This window comes from Psammomys obesus, unplaced genomic scaffold (assembly GCF_907164565.1).
Source record: "Psammomys obesus unplaced genomic scaffold, mPsaObe1.curated_primary_1811, whole genome shotgun sequence".
Classification (NCBI taxonomy): domain Eukaryota; kingdom Metazoa; phylum Chordata; class Mammalia; order Rodentia; family Muridae; genus Psammomys; species Psammomys obesus.
Genome location: NW_026593286.1, coordinates 3,624,756 through 3,638,857, shown reverse-complemented (window position 1 = coordinate 3,638,857; position 14,102 = coordinate 3,624,756). Strand labels below are relative to the sequence as shown.

Sequence of the window (14,102 nt, the reverse complement as noted above, 5' to 3'; positions counted from 1 at the left end):
TTCTTCTTCTTCTTCTTCTTCTTCTTCTTCTTCTTCTTCTTCTTCTTCTTCTTCTTCTTCTTCTTCTTCTTCTTCTTCTTCTTCCCACCCACACAATTAGGTAGTTATATCTAACCAACAAATAGCATATTCACTGAATTTTTACTTTAATGTTTATTTTCTTTTCAATATCAGACGTTCTATTTGGTTCTTTTTCTCAAGTGTATGTGTTCTTCCCTCTGTGATGATTCTGGCCTTTTGTAGTTTAATTATATTCAATATGTAGTGTCCTTCAGAATTTTCTGTAAGTTCTTAGTGGCTCCAGTTCTGTTACTGGTATGTTCTGGGTGACCCTGTGTTTTTCTTTGTGTGTCATAATACCTTTATTATGAACTTGTCTTCATCGAGAGTCACGTTTTTTTTTTCTTTATTAATTACACTTTATTCACTTTGTATCACCCCTGTGGTTCTCTCCCTCCTCCAATCCCAATCCTTCCTGTCCTCCACCCTCTGCATGCATGCCCCTCCCCACGTCCACTGATAGGGGAGGACTTCTTTCCCTTCCTTCTGATCCTAGTGAATTAGGTCTCATCAGGAGTGGCTGCATCATCTTCTTCTGTGGCCTGGTAACGTTGCTTCCCCCTCAGGGAGAGGTAATTAAAGAGCAGGCCAATCAGTTCATGTCAGAGACAGTCCCTGTTCCTATTACAATGGAACCCACTTGGATACTGAACTGCCATGGGCTACATCTGTGCAGGAGTCTTAGGTTATCTCCATGCATAGTCCTTGGTTGGAATAGCAGTCTCAGGAAAGACCCCTGTGCTCAGATTTTTTGGTTCTATTGCTCTCCTTGTGGAGTTCCTGTCCTCTCCAGATCTTACTGTTTCTCACTTCTTTCCTAAGATTCCCTGCACTCTGCCCAAAGGTTACCCATAAGTCTCAGCATCTACATTGATAGTCTGCAGGGCAGAGCTTTTCAGAGGTCCTTTGTGTCAGGCTCCTGACTTGTTCCCTCTTTTCTCCTTCTTCTGATGTCCATCCTCTTTGCCTTTCTGGATAGGAATTGAGCATTTTAGCAAGAGTCCTCCCTCTTGATTAGTTTCTTTAGGTGTACAGATTTTAGTAGGTTTATCCTATATTATATGTCTATATGAGTGAGTATATACCATGTGCATCTTTCTGCTTCTGGGATAGCTCACTCAGGATGATCTTTTCCGGATCCCACCATTTACCTGCAAATTTCATGATTTCCTTGTTTTTTATTGCTGAGTAATATTCATGTTTCTTATAGGAACTGGATGTTCCTTGACCTTGGATGCACTTGCACATAGAATGTTTTTCCTTTTTGCCTTTGATGTGATTTCAGGGGTTTTAATGATCATGTGACTCTTTGAAACATGTTAGCATTTCAAGCTGGGATTCTGGTGCCCTGGAGCAGTGGGTCCTTCACAGACCATATGACAGTAAGGTCTCTGATACCATGTAGAATGTCTTGAACAAACTTCCTGGTGTGGCCTGAAAGCATCCCAACTCTTTGCAGAGCCCATTTTGCCTTTGCCTGAGCCAAAGTTTCCTGCACATGTGTATCTTATGTTCCCAAGACTAGGCCAAGTGCATTGTTTTAGAGGCTAGTGCCTATCTGAGAGTTACCTAAAGACCCTCCTCCTGCTCTTAGCCTTGGCTCTATTTTTATAAGTGAGGTGGTCAGGGACTTCTAGTACTGAGTTCTTGATTTATAGACTTCGGGATTCTGTGGCACAGGGTCCAGCTAATGAACTTCACTTTGGAGTAAGCCACAGATCACAGCTCTGCTGCTCTTGGCTGAGTGCCCTGTAGAGCTACTCTTTTCTTGTATTGCTTTTCTGTCTTTACTGCTCTTTTGACAAATTGCTCAAACAAGTACTCAGAGCAGCATGTTTAGCACCTTCCAGTTCTGGAGTGGTCTTACTGGCCTAGGTTAAGGCAGCAGCAAGGCTGTGTGTCTCCTGGAGGCCCCGGAGGAGAGGCTTCCATAGACCTCTGCTCTTCTGGTCGGTGTTCCGTGCCCATCCATACGCTGGTGACCTTAGGATTCTTGACATACCAATGAGTACCCCTTCAATTGCCCCCTTCTAATTCCCTCTTCTGACAGCCTCATCTACTTTCAGGGTTCTGTTGGACTCAGGAGAATAGTTCAGGCCAGTCTGAGGATCTTAGGGCCAGCCAACAGCAAACTTGCTCTTCCTCTGCCTGGGGAGCTCTGTGTATCAAGGTCTCTTTGAGGGACTCTTATTTATCCACCACACCTCTTTATAGCTCAGTCTCTTTACCCATAAAACAGAAGGCTGTGAGGTCTAAATGATTCTATCATCTATAACATTACATGTTTTTTTTCCCCACCACATCCAAGGAAGGGGACAGAATGTTCATGAGGAGCCATGAGCTCAGTAGATACATTCTCAGGAGCACAGTTAGGGAAAATTTATGGCCCAGTTGTGCACCATGTCAGCAAGAGTCCTCACAATACCCAGGAGCACGATGGTGTCATGCCCATCTGTTTAAAAACGTGTCACTAACAAATCTATTGAACATCTATTTGGGGGTAGGTACTGTGCCTGTGCTACCCAAGGCCTGGGGAGGAGGCTAATGGTAGGAAATGGTTCATTTTCTTTAGAGCTGAGTAGAATGACTAAATCTACCAAGAAAGGTAGCAAGAGGCATGTACATTTATGCCCAGAGTCCAAGTCAGTCCTCAGACACCTGTCACACAGAAACAAATAGAGATCAATTTGCAAAGTTAAAAAAAAAAACAAAAACTAAACAAAACAAAACAGGTTTAGGTTTTGACATGCTAAACCACATTCCTCAAAATAAGGAGGAAAATTGGTGTTTAAGAAGGAATAAAAAAATGAAAAGGACAAATTTTAGAAAAGATTATATTACTGGGAGATAATGAATATTTAAACTGATATGAACAGTTAAGGCACCAGAATGTTAAACAGCTAACAGGCTAGAATAAAAATCCCACCAGGCGGTGGTGGTGCACCCCTTTAGTCCCAGCACTGAGAGGCAGAGGCAGGTGGATCTCTGAGTTTGAGGTCAGCCTGGTCTACAGAGTGAGTTCCAGGACAGCCAGGGCCACATAGAGAGCAAACCATGGGAAAACACAGATATTTATATTATAATTCACAATGGTAGCAAAAGTAGCTACAAAATAATTTTATGATTGGGGGTCACCACAACCTGAGGAATTGTATTAAAGGGTCACAACATCAGGAAGGTTAAGAGCCACTGAGCTAAAGGAAAGAAAAAAGCCTTTGAGGAATGTCTGTCAGCCCCAGCATTCCTGACTGGGCCAGCTACATGGATGAGAGAAAGCATGGCCTTTCATTCCTCCTAGAAAAGAAGGACATGGGCCAGATGGATGAGAGATCTCTAGATGTCCCCTGGATCTGAAACCTCCCATCAACAACATTAGAATGTTCCCAAACACTGGCAAACTGAAAACAGACAAGCTGTCTCGTGTTTCTTATTGTAGGCATACAGGAGACTAAGAAAGGAAGGGCACCGTGAGGACAGGGGCCAGATAGCTTCAGCTTGAAAGATAGATAGTTCAGGCATAGTTTTCCCTATCCCAAACTTGTTCCATAATACAAAATGTGAAGTGAAAGCAAAATAAAGGATGAGAGAGTGGGAGAGGAAGAGAGAGGGGAGGGAAGTGGAGAGTGAAGAAAAAGAGAGAGGCAGGGTTTGTTTGTGGCCGGCAGGGCTGGAGACTGAACCCAGGGCCTTGTGCACTCTAGGCAAATGCTGTGTCACTGAGCATCACCCCACATTCCCAGCTCTGAAATCAGCGGCTTTCAAGCAATTGCTTGATCCTGCCATTCGGCTGTTACGCTATATCATTATAGGTCACGGTTTTTCTGCTATCTGGAAGACTGGAGCACTACCTCCAAGGTGCAAATAGAATTCACAAGACAAATGCCCTGAGGCACAAAAGGCTCTGACCTCAGAATTTCACTCTATGGGTCAGGACTCAAATCCACAAAACTGGAGGGGCGGGAGGCCACGTGACCAGTGTTTGCCTAGGGGCTGGCTGGCAGGGTGTTCTGTTACCTTAAAACTCTCCTCTTCCTCTTTGTACACTGGGTTCATGCTGGTCATCATGGTGATGAACTCCATGGCCGTGAGCGGTTTGTGAGCCTGCTGCCGGATTCTGCGGTCCGTGAGCACCTCTTTGATCACATTGACGATCTGACCTTGTGTGAAGCCATCAGTGACTTTAGATAGGCAACTGATGTTCAGTGAATTGGTGACCAAACCTCCATTGCGAATAATGATTTCTTTCCACAGAACTGTCACATCCATGGTAGTGGGAAAAAACAGAGAACAAAATTACAGCAACGTCTGGCCAAGCTCTGTATTCAAAGCCGGTCTCCTGGAGAAGAATCTCGGAGACCCCCGCCCCAGCTGGTTTGCAATTCAAATGAGCAGACAGCTGAATCAGCTAGATGCCTCTCTGGGGACTTTTCTGCCCTGTGATGCATACTGGAGACCCTTAAGTCTGTAGTCCCAACTCAGGTGCTTCATGAATTCACAAAGAAAAATGAAACTCATTCAGTTTTAATGTGGCAAATGTGAAGATATTTAAAAACTTTCAAGATTGGAAATTCACCTTGGGCGTGTGGGAGATGAATGTCTTTCTCTTTTTAATTATAAGGGTCGTTTCTTGTATTATTGTTGTAACTGGAATAAGAATATAGAGTCCAATTTTTATTAGCTGGTGCCTGGCTCCAGTAGTAACACCACACACTGGACCAAGTATGGCAAGTGTGTTTTCTGCTTTTTTCCCTGACAGCTGTCAACATGCTGGCAGGCTGCAGCCAATCAGATGGGTGTTGGCGTTGGGGGACCTTTCTGTCAGAGCACAGGGATGCTGTGTAAATGAGTCCTAAGATGCTTGAGATACTTAACTTTAGAGACAAATGGAAGTCTTCAAAATAACACCATGTCCAGTGAGCTATGTCCCAGCTGTTCAGGGAGCTTCAAGGGGGTTGCTGGGGCCTGTTGTTTTCAAACTGGGCTAGGTAAGCAGCGTTCCTATGACTGTATCTTCGTTAGGAAGGTCTGGTTTGACCCCAGAACATGTTAACTTCCTTAAGGAACACCGAAACTGCGTTTTTAAAATGACCATTTTAATGAGCTGTGATGACTGACACGTCAGGCCAGTCTATTCAATGACCGTGAATACATTCACCCAAATCTGGCCAATATGTAAAGCTCTGCTTACTTCTGTGAGGGGTAAAGTGGTTGAGGGAAGGCCCATGGCCATGTCAGGGAGTACTGCAGCCCAGACGAGAACTAACCCAGTGCTCACGCCTACTGGCCCCCTGCGTTGGCAGCACGGCCCTTGAATGAGCCAGTTCACAGCAGCTTTAGAAATGATGGGTTTGGAGCTTGTGGGGAGACAGCGAGGGCCATAAGGACTTCCTACCGGCTCAGAACAACAGCCAACTTCCTGAAATTCTACTATATCCCTGGTGGATCTATTGGGGTTGGATCCCCAGTTCGTGCTAGTGGGAGAAGGAATAAGGTACCTCCTTCCTTCAGGGACATACTTGGAAGTACCCCATGGGTGACAGGGTTTTTTTCTTTACCTGGATTACTGCTGTTACTCAAATTTATTAACATTGCCTTCAAGTTTTTTAACCCTGTAAACACCAACTAGGAAACAGGAATTACCGAACAGTGTGTGCGTGTGTATGTGTGTGCATGTATGTGTGCGTGTGTGCGTGTGTGTGTGTGTGTGTGTGTGTGTGTGTGTGGCAAACAGGGAGAAATTGCATCTAAATGCAACCACCACTGAGTTAGAAGTCAGAAATACAATTCCTAGCAAAAATGGCAGACAACAGCCTCAACTAGACAACAGTAGCACTTGCAAATAGTTTCTGCCTGCGCCTGTTCAATCTATAGAAAAGACCAATGGACTCCGGTGGTGACTGTGGCGGGTGACTCTTGAGCTCCTCTCCGCAGGGCCGGGAGCTGGTGTAGAAAGTCTCACTGGAGACAGGAGCTGCACAGCAGGCCCAGGACTGGCCGGTGGCTGGTGTGACCCAGGAGTGCAGATGAGGAGGATCAAGCACAGGTGGTTCGGGGCTGGTGTGGGTGGGGTTACCTGTCAGGACTCAAGAGTGTTCATGAGAGTAAGGGGCTGTTTAAGTGTGTGTATGTGTACAGGTGTGTGTGTGTGTGTGTGTGTACACACGTACGTGGGCGCATGCTCATGCAGGAGCCCAAGTTGGTGTCCCATGTCTTCCTCAGTTGTTCCCACTTCATGAGACAGGGTCTCTTGCTAAACCCAGCTCACTGACTTGGCTAAGCTGGCTGACAGGCAAGAGGAGATGGAAAGCTGCCTCCCCAGACCTGGGATGACAGGCGTGCAGCTGGGGTCCAGGCTCAGGGCCTCCTGCAGGTACGGCAAGCTCTCCCCTGCCTGCCTGGGCCCTCACTCCCTCACTCTGAGCCTGACTTTGGCTTCCTCTTTTGGAAGGGAAGGCCCTCACTCTGTCGCCCAACCCACACCCCCTTCCTCCGTGGGAAAGGGTAAGATCTGGTCTCTGCCATTTGGGTTTTGATGCCCCTAACTCACCTGACCCTGGCTGGGCCTGCCTTGACGTAGTATCTTAACGTGCATTTAATCTCGAGCTTCATGGCAGAAGAGCTAAGTGACATGGTTTGGTGAGACACTGACCCTCTGAGGCCGTGAATTCCAAACAAACCTGTCACGGCTGAGCTCACCCACTCCACCCTGGCTGGGCAGGGCCTGTGAGGAATTGTGTAATCAGTCAGGCCGATGCTGGGGAAGAACAGCTAGAGTGGAGCGTTCATTAGGGTGCTCCAGGGAGCTTCTGAGGACCGCACCTTCGTCAGCCCAGGGGTGGTTTCAGAGCAGGTCGATTTCGGGACTAGGAGGGAGGCAGGCACTGAGTTGTGTCCAGTGAGCCTTCCTTCGAGCCCCTGACCCCAGCTGCCCTGCTGACCTCTCTGTGCCCACCATACCCCATTCAGCTCTGTGGTGTTTGACAAGTGGTGGGGGAGATGTGCTCGCACCCCCCTGGAGTTCTTGCTGCCGGGAGATAAGTGGCAGAGCAGTGGTCCAGCTATGAATCTGCAGCCCGACTGCAGGGCTGGGGAGACCACCACGGTCACCGTGGAGGCAGGAGTCTTCTCCCTCTCAGACAGATGCTCTGCCACACTGATAGTGGAAGCGTCAGGGCCACTGTGGGAAACACAGACGGCATTTATGATGATGGCAAGAAATGGCCTCCAGATGAATCACCACCGGGAAAGAGATGTGTGAGGAGGATGCGCTTGGTGGGGAGGCCCTGAGCCCAGGAGAGACACCTTCTGCCCAGGAGGAAGGGGTGCCGTCTCCACCATGATGATGAAGCCAGAAAACATTCAGTAAAGAATCTTCAGCATGAGCCGAGTTCTTGGAGATACATGGCATTTTTGTCATAGACCCCAATTGCCTATTGTCCCTTGGTAGCTTCCCTTTAAAGGCTGTAATTCTGTCAGACAACTGAAGCCACTCAATACAAAGTTAAGCCTAATGCTGTAGTCCCTTCAAATGAACATGCCGTCTCTTTGCAATAAAGTGATGTAAAATACGTACAATGAGAGAAAAGGAAAAGGGAGTGGGATGAGGAGGGACGGGGTCCCTGAGAGGAACGGGATCTTCTAATCTGTTGCAGGGGCAGGGTCCTGACTGCTGCTCGGCACTGCCCTCTCTCTTCTCTCCTCCTCACTGGTCCCGTCTGCACAGCCTCTTCCTTTCTCCCCCTCTCTCCCTGGTCTCCTCATTTCCCCTCCTCTCTGCCCAGCTTTCTCACTGCTCGCTAGTCTTCTTTCCTGTCATGTCACCTGTGACACCCACCAACCTCTTTGCCTTTGTTCGTCTGGCCTGGCTGGCTGTGGAGGACCACTGTGGTCCTACATGATAGACAGGCCCTGGATGGGTAGAGGCATAACAGCTCTTCCTTGCTATGTATGTAACACGGATTTTTTTATGAAGCTGGGGAGAGTGACTATTTGCAGATAGAATGACTAGCAACCTTAGCCCTGAAGTGCCCAGGTTCCTCTAAGCCAGTGGTTCTCAACCTTCCTACTGCTGTGATCCTTTAATACAGTTCCTCATGTTATGGTGACCCCCAACCGTAAAATTATTTTGTTAATACTCCATAACTGCAGTTTTGCTACATCTGAATTGTAATGTGAATATCTGATATACAGGATGTTTGATATGCAACCACTAAAGGGGTCGCAACTCCCAGGTTGAGAGCTTCTGCTCTAAGCTCACCTACTCTCCTCGCCTGCGAGCATACCCTGGCAGCCAGGCTTGGCGCCTCCTGGAAAGCCTTGCGATACTTGCCATATCTGGAGGCATAGTCGGGCCTGGGAACCAGGATAATCTTCTGGTACACTCTGCAGAATGGCTGGAGCTCAGCATCAAAGGGGCGCTGTGTGGTCCCCACGATCAGGATCCTGTCGTTTGGCTTCAGGAGCTTTAGCATTCTGGGAAGGTGTCTTTTTAGGCGTTTTGGTTCATTCTGGGAGGAGGAAAGAGAGGGGAAAGATTAGGTCACGTAGAGAAAAGAACCAAGAGTGGAGAAAATGAAGTGTCATGTGTGCTGACGGGCATGCCAGGCCGCCGTAAGGTTCCACTCGAAGCTTCTCAAGTGTGTCCCTGAATGAGCCCTGGTAAGCCCCTCCTACCTGGCTGAGTTTTTCTGGTGGCAATTTCCTGCCTCTGGCCTCTGGAATTCAGACTTGGAATCAAGAAGGACGGAAAGGAAGGAAAGAAGGAAGCACCCGACGGAGGACCCAAGACCTTGACTCTCAGTGGGCCACCCCAGAAGGTTGATTTCTTTGCAGAAGGAACCACTTTGTTCTGAGCTGTCTAGAAGATGGACTCAAGTTTTCCTTTGCTGCTCAAGGCACCACAAGGACCCAAAGTCCTGGCTCTCATGTCACCAAGGCCTCTGCAACTGTGTCAGCAGTTCGATGGCAGCTCCAGGCTGTGACATTTCAGTGCCACATCTGCACCAAGAGGGAGAAGCTGGGGTGTGGATGGGCTCTGATCTGGATGCCAGGAAGAAGTAGAGCTGGCCCTGTTGCCATGGACAATGCCTGCTTTGGAGTTAAGTCTGACTGGTAAAGCTAGATGAAGAGGCTGCACGGCAAGGGAACTTAGGCAGAGATGCCCACACCCAGCCTTGGTCATCATGGCTCCTGTGGACTGGTGACTAATCATATTCTTCATCTTTCCATGAACTTAATGGTCAATTGGTGTCTTCTTTGGGAAGATTTTTAGCTCCCTAGAAATAGGAGGCTTAATTATTTTGGCTGGGTCTCTTGAATTTCCACACAAGCTTTAGGGCTAGCTTTAAGCGTATGTGAATGAGTCAGCTGCCATGTTTATGGTGGCTGCACTGTCGGTGGATATTGAGGCAGTGTCATCTGAGCTGGTGAGTTTAACAACACAAGCTAGGGCCATCTGGGAAGAGGGAGCCTCAGTGGAGAAACTGCCTCCATCACATTGGCCCATGAGCACATTGATGAGGCATCTTCTTGACTAAGCTTGACTTGGAAGGTCCTAGATGACTGTCCTAAATCCTAGGTCCTAGATCACCTGGGCAGGTGATCCGAATTACTGGGAAATCAGGATGAGACAGTAATGGGGACCAGGCCAGTGAGTAGTCTCGAGTCCTGCTTGAGACCTGTCCTGGCTTCCCTCAATGGACCTTTAAGATGCAATATACCTTTCCCTTTCCCAGGTTGGTTTTGGCCAGTGGATTATCACTGCTAGCAACCTGGCTCCATCTTGACAACATTAAATCTTCAACCCACACATACCTACTAAACTGAATGTTGTCTTGTCTGTTTCAGTCTTTTGAATCTCTCAGTGCTTTTATAGTTTTCAGAGGGGTCCTGTGCTACTTTTGTGCCATAGTGCCTTCCAAACGCATTTTCTATGGAGTGGAGATGGGAGGGTGGACTAGTCCTTTAAGAAGTGGAGTAGGGCAAACAAGCTTTGTAGGGGTGGGTAGGACAGGAGGGGGGCACATGTGAGCCACCCAAAGACTGGTGGAGAAAGGATTGACCTGAGGGTTCTGGAAGGCTCAAAACAGGGACACACCCGAATAGTCCAGTTGCTATGGTGATGACGGTGCCCACTCTTCTGAAGTGGGATGTTACTATTTGCATGTCCTAAAATGGCAGGGAGATCTGAAATTAAGTAGCCTGTTTGGATGACGTATGTTGGCCCTAGGTGGGACACCTTCACGCCGAGGAGGGGCATTGCCTTGAGTGAAGAATGAGAAAGCAGGGTGGTGTTCATCCAGTTCCCTGGCTCCCCAGTGCTCAGGCCAGTGCCGTTCCGTTCCGTTTCAGAGCTGTTCATTCAGCACAAGGCCTGCTCATCAGTCATGCTGGGGGACGTCTCCTGATTAGCCACCTCCACATCCCCCCCACCCCGGCCTGCCAGTCCCTCACAACTGTATTACTGTGGGCAATTTCAAATTAGTGGCTAGCATCCACACGGCAATTTCAATTTGCTTTTCTGCAGTTAGCTCCACAAAACGAGCATCACAGCCAGCGCCAACAAAGCAAGCAATTCCCTGGTGGAGAACTATTGTGGCAGCAGGAAAGGCTGGGGCTAGATGAAGTAACAAAGGGTAATGATGCAGAAAATGCAGGAGCTGGAGCAGAAGCAGGAGCCCTGGTTCAGTCTTTACCTTCGTCGCTGACGTGACTGACCGTCTGGTAATGGCAACAGCATGGGGCAGGCACCAGCAAGGGCCTACCAGGGCAGGGCTGGGTTCCACAAAGCACCAGAGGCGGGGACCTCCTCCCCCCAGGATTGGACTTTTCTGAAAATTCTGAGGCCTATGCAGGGGTTGTTGGGGTGACATGAAGGAACAGGAGTGAGCAACAGGAGGAGGAATTTCAGGGCTTTTCATTTTTGGTTTCTAGGACAAGAGGTCTTCAAAGGCAGGTCCCAGGAGGAATCAAATCTAGTCCCAGGGGAGCTATGAGAGGCTGAGAGAACCAGAGGCCTTGATCTGGGGCAGAAGAAAAAGGCAGTTTTGCATTAAGGGTCTTCCAGCCTGTGAGTGGCCCCCAGATTGAAGGTGTGGCCTCCATAGTCAGCCTGGTTCTGAGCATCCTATTACCCCTTCCTGGTTTTGGTCTCTCAAACCTCTGCTCTCTTTTGTGAAAGAGGACCTCCTCCCAGGGTTGCTGGGGGTTGCCCTCATGGGTTTATTGTGCCTCTTTTATCTTCCCTCTCTGTCAGAACCCTTTACACCACAGAGGTGTGGCATCCCGACACAGGCTCCACATTCAGGTTTTCTCACGGCTGGCCAAGCCTTTTCCATCTGTCACCTCATTGTGAAGAATGGGACAAGCGTCATGAGCTTCACTGTGGGGGGGCCTTAATCCGAGGTAAGAGGTACTAGAGGATCTGTCACCATGGATGAGATTTCGAGGGATGTTCCTGGAATCCCCAGCCTGGCAGGTAGCCATTTTGAGCCAAGTGGCCTCGCTCTTTGTTCTGTGACTGTGGTCAGCCAGAACCTGTCCTCTCGTGTTCCTGGAAGATGCTTTCTTCTCTGGGCATTTATAGCTTGGAGACCAGAGGAGTCTTTGGGATAGAGGCTGGGACCTGTGAGAAAAAGGACACTGGGCCAGGAGCTGCTGAGAATGCTGCCCCAAGTCCTCTTGTCCCCTGTAGCAACTGTTGCCCTGGCTGATCCTCCCCTTCTGAACATGTGTTCACTGCTGCGGGTTCCCAAGACCTGGTGGCTGAGGAACTTGGGTAGAGCTAACCTTGCTTCAGCCTCAGCGTGGCAGAAAAGCATGGGGCCATGTTCCCCTGGGTCAGGCCTGCACTTTCTATGCCCAAGGTCCTTTGGAACCTGCCATGCCCATGTGTGGCCCAGCACTCACTCCCTGCTGGGGTGGTGGATCATCCCTGGGCCTTGTGTTCAGACACCTCAGGGAAATTTTTGCTCAAATTCAATGGGATACTTTATGTGGTTTGAATGATAACAGCTCGTATAGACTCATATATCTGGATGCTTGGTTCCCAGTCAATAGAACTGTTTGGGAAGGATCAGGAGGTGAGGCCTTGTCAAAGGCGCTGTCTCAGTAGGCTTTGAGGTATCAAGACGCATGCCATGCTCAGTGAGTACTCTGCCTCCAGCTCCCAGATCAAGACGGCTTCCCTAAGCTGTCGTGGACCAGACGGAATGCTCTCTTTCATAAGATGCCGTGGCCAAGTTGTTCTGTCACAGCAATAGAACAGTGACTTCTGGAACTTGTCTGGGTGTGATTTGTGGTCTTCAAAGCACGAAATTTTCCTGACAGTCAAGGATCTTCTAACCGGTGTGAAGAGAGCAAAAGTTCAATTTGTCCACTGTGAGGCTATGCCCCCATAAGCCTCTGTATCTTACAGAGCAGACCCAGCTATGGATGGTGTTTGTGGCATCAGGAAGACAAGACTGGAAGGGTGGATGTGGGCTCTGAGGAGGTGGTTCATCTGCCCAACAATGTCCCCATCTCTGTCAGCTTCCTGCTTTGCACACTGGTTCCCATTGAGGTATCTCATCTTGCTCCATGCACCCCCTAAAAGCAACCCTAGCCCTCCCCACTGGCCTTTGGATCTCTCATTTATAAGCAGATAACATTCTTCAGAATCTCTGTGGGCTTAGATTGCTATAGAGCTAAGAGCTCTTGGGAGAGGAAGCCAGAAAAATTTCCTGAACTCAGGCGTTCTTCTGGCTGATGATTAAATAAGTAAAGACTAAGAGAGGTCAGGTTACTTGATGAAAGACACAGCCTGCTAAGGTGAATGGCAGAACCAGCCCATTCTGCCTGAGTTTCACATCACCCACGCTAAAGTCCTGTGGGAGAGCAAATAGTCATGTATGTTATCAGTACACACTATGATGACATCATATATATGACCCCGGAGTAATCACAGCCCTGCATTGCTCTTAAGACATAGGACGCCCTCCTAGGTAAATCTGTCATCAGGCAGACTGGGACTTTTCTTCCTCAGTGTCTCAACATGGTCAGCAGAGGGCGCTAAGCCCCGGCTTCCCAGATGAAGAATAACAAATGAGTCTTCCTAAGAGGTTTTGAAATGACAGGGCAATCAGGGCTCATTTGGAGAAGCAAAGATTGAGCTTTGGGGCTTTACCCAAATCACCTCTACCTGCTGAAAATGATGTATAATACATAAGTGATTAAAATCCTCACCGATTTAATCAGAAATTCACAGCTAACCACTATTTGCTTTGGTACAAATTGGTGTGGAATAACAAGCTGGTGGTAACTGTACTTTTTTTTTTTTAAACTTGTGGGAAATTTGCTGGAGATTTGTGGGGGGAAGTGTGGGGGAGGGGAGCCATTGAAAGGAGAGAAAAGAAGGAAGGAAGCAATTGAGACTTAGCTCCCCAGAGGCTCTGAATGCAGGGCACTTAGCTTTGCTGCTGATGGCCTTTGTTCGTGAATTTTGGGCCCTTTGCTATTTATTATTAGGAACAATAGGAAATAGTAATAATAACTCCATGTGTGCCTCTGGCTGTAACTGAGCAGAGTTCTGCAAGTTGTTTCTTTCCTCTGAATCATGCTTGGGCTGAAAAACCTCCTTCCTTCCTTCTTTCCCATTTTTTTTTTCCAAATTATGCCTCATAAAAACCAAGGCACTGGCTTCTTTCAAATACTGACAAGCACTTAGGGCAGAGAGGGCCTACTGTGGAAGGCTCAAAGCCTGTCTCCTTTACTGCCTTGAAAAGCTAAGACTTTTTCTTGAAAGGTAGAGACGGCCCCTTGTGAGGGGCCCCCGTGGAGGAAGGGAAACTGAGAGAATGGAAGACTCACCCGCTTCTCAGCCTGCGGGACTTTTTTGTAGAAGGTTTTCTCTGTGTCTTGGATCCACACCACGGAAGGTTGAAGTTCGCGAGCCACCTGCAGAGGACAAGAGCCCGTCTAGAGGTGAAGGGGTCTCTTCCTGAGGGACACTGGCTCTCTTACCCCAAGCATGACTGGGGCATCTCTGGCACCCCTCGAGGAAGGCA

General features: G+C 48.4%; 1 protein-coding gene across 3 annotated transcripts in view; it reads right to left on the bottom strand.

The window, feature by feature from the left end:
* The window catches only part of Iqca1 (IQ motif containing with AAA domain 1), a 116,533-nt gene that overhangs the window by 2,476 nt on the left and 99,955 nt on the right, over positions 1-14,102 (bottom strand). For all 3 annotated transcript variants that reach the window (XM_055616661.1, XM_055616663.1, XM_055616662.1), the window contains exons 16-18: positions 13,906-13,992; positions 8,390-8,567; positions 4,075-4,313 (exon numbers count right to left, since the gene is read on the bottom strand). In XM_055616661.1, the coding sequence (XP_055472636.1) occupies positions 4,075-4,313; positions 8,390-8,567; positions 13,906-13,992 (504 nt within the window). The remainder of the gene's footprint in view (positions 1-4,074; positions 4,314-8,389; positions 8,568-13,905; positions 13,993-14,102) is intronic.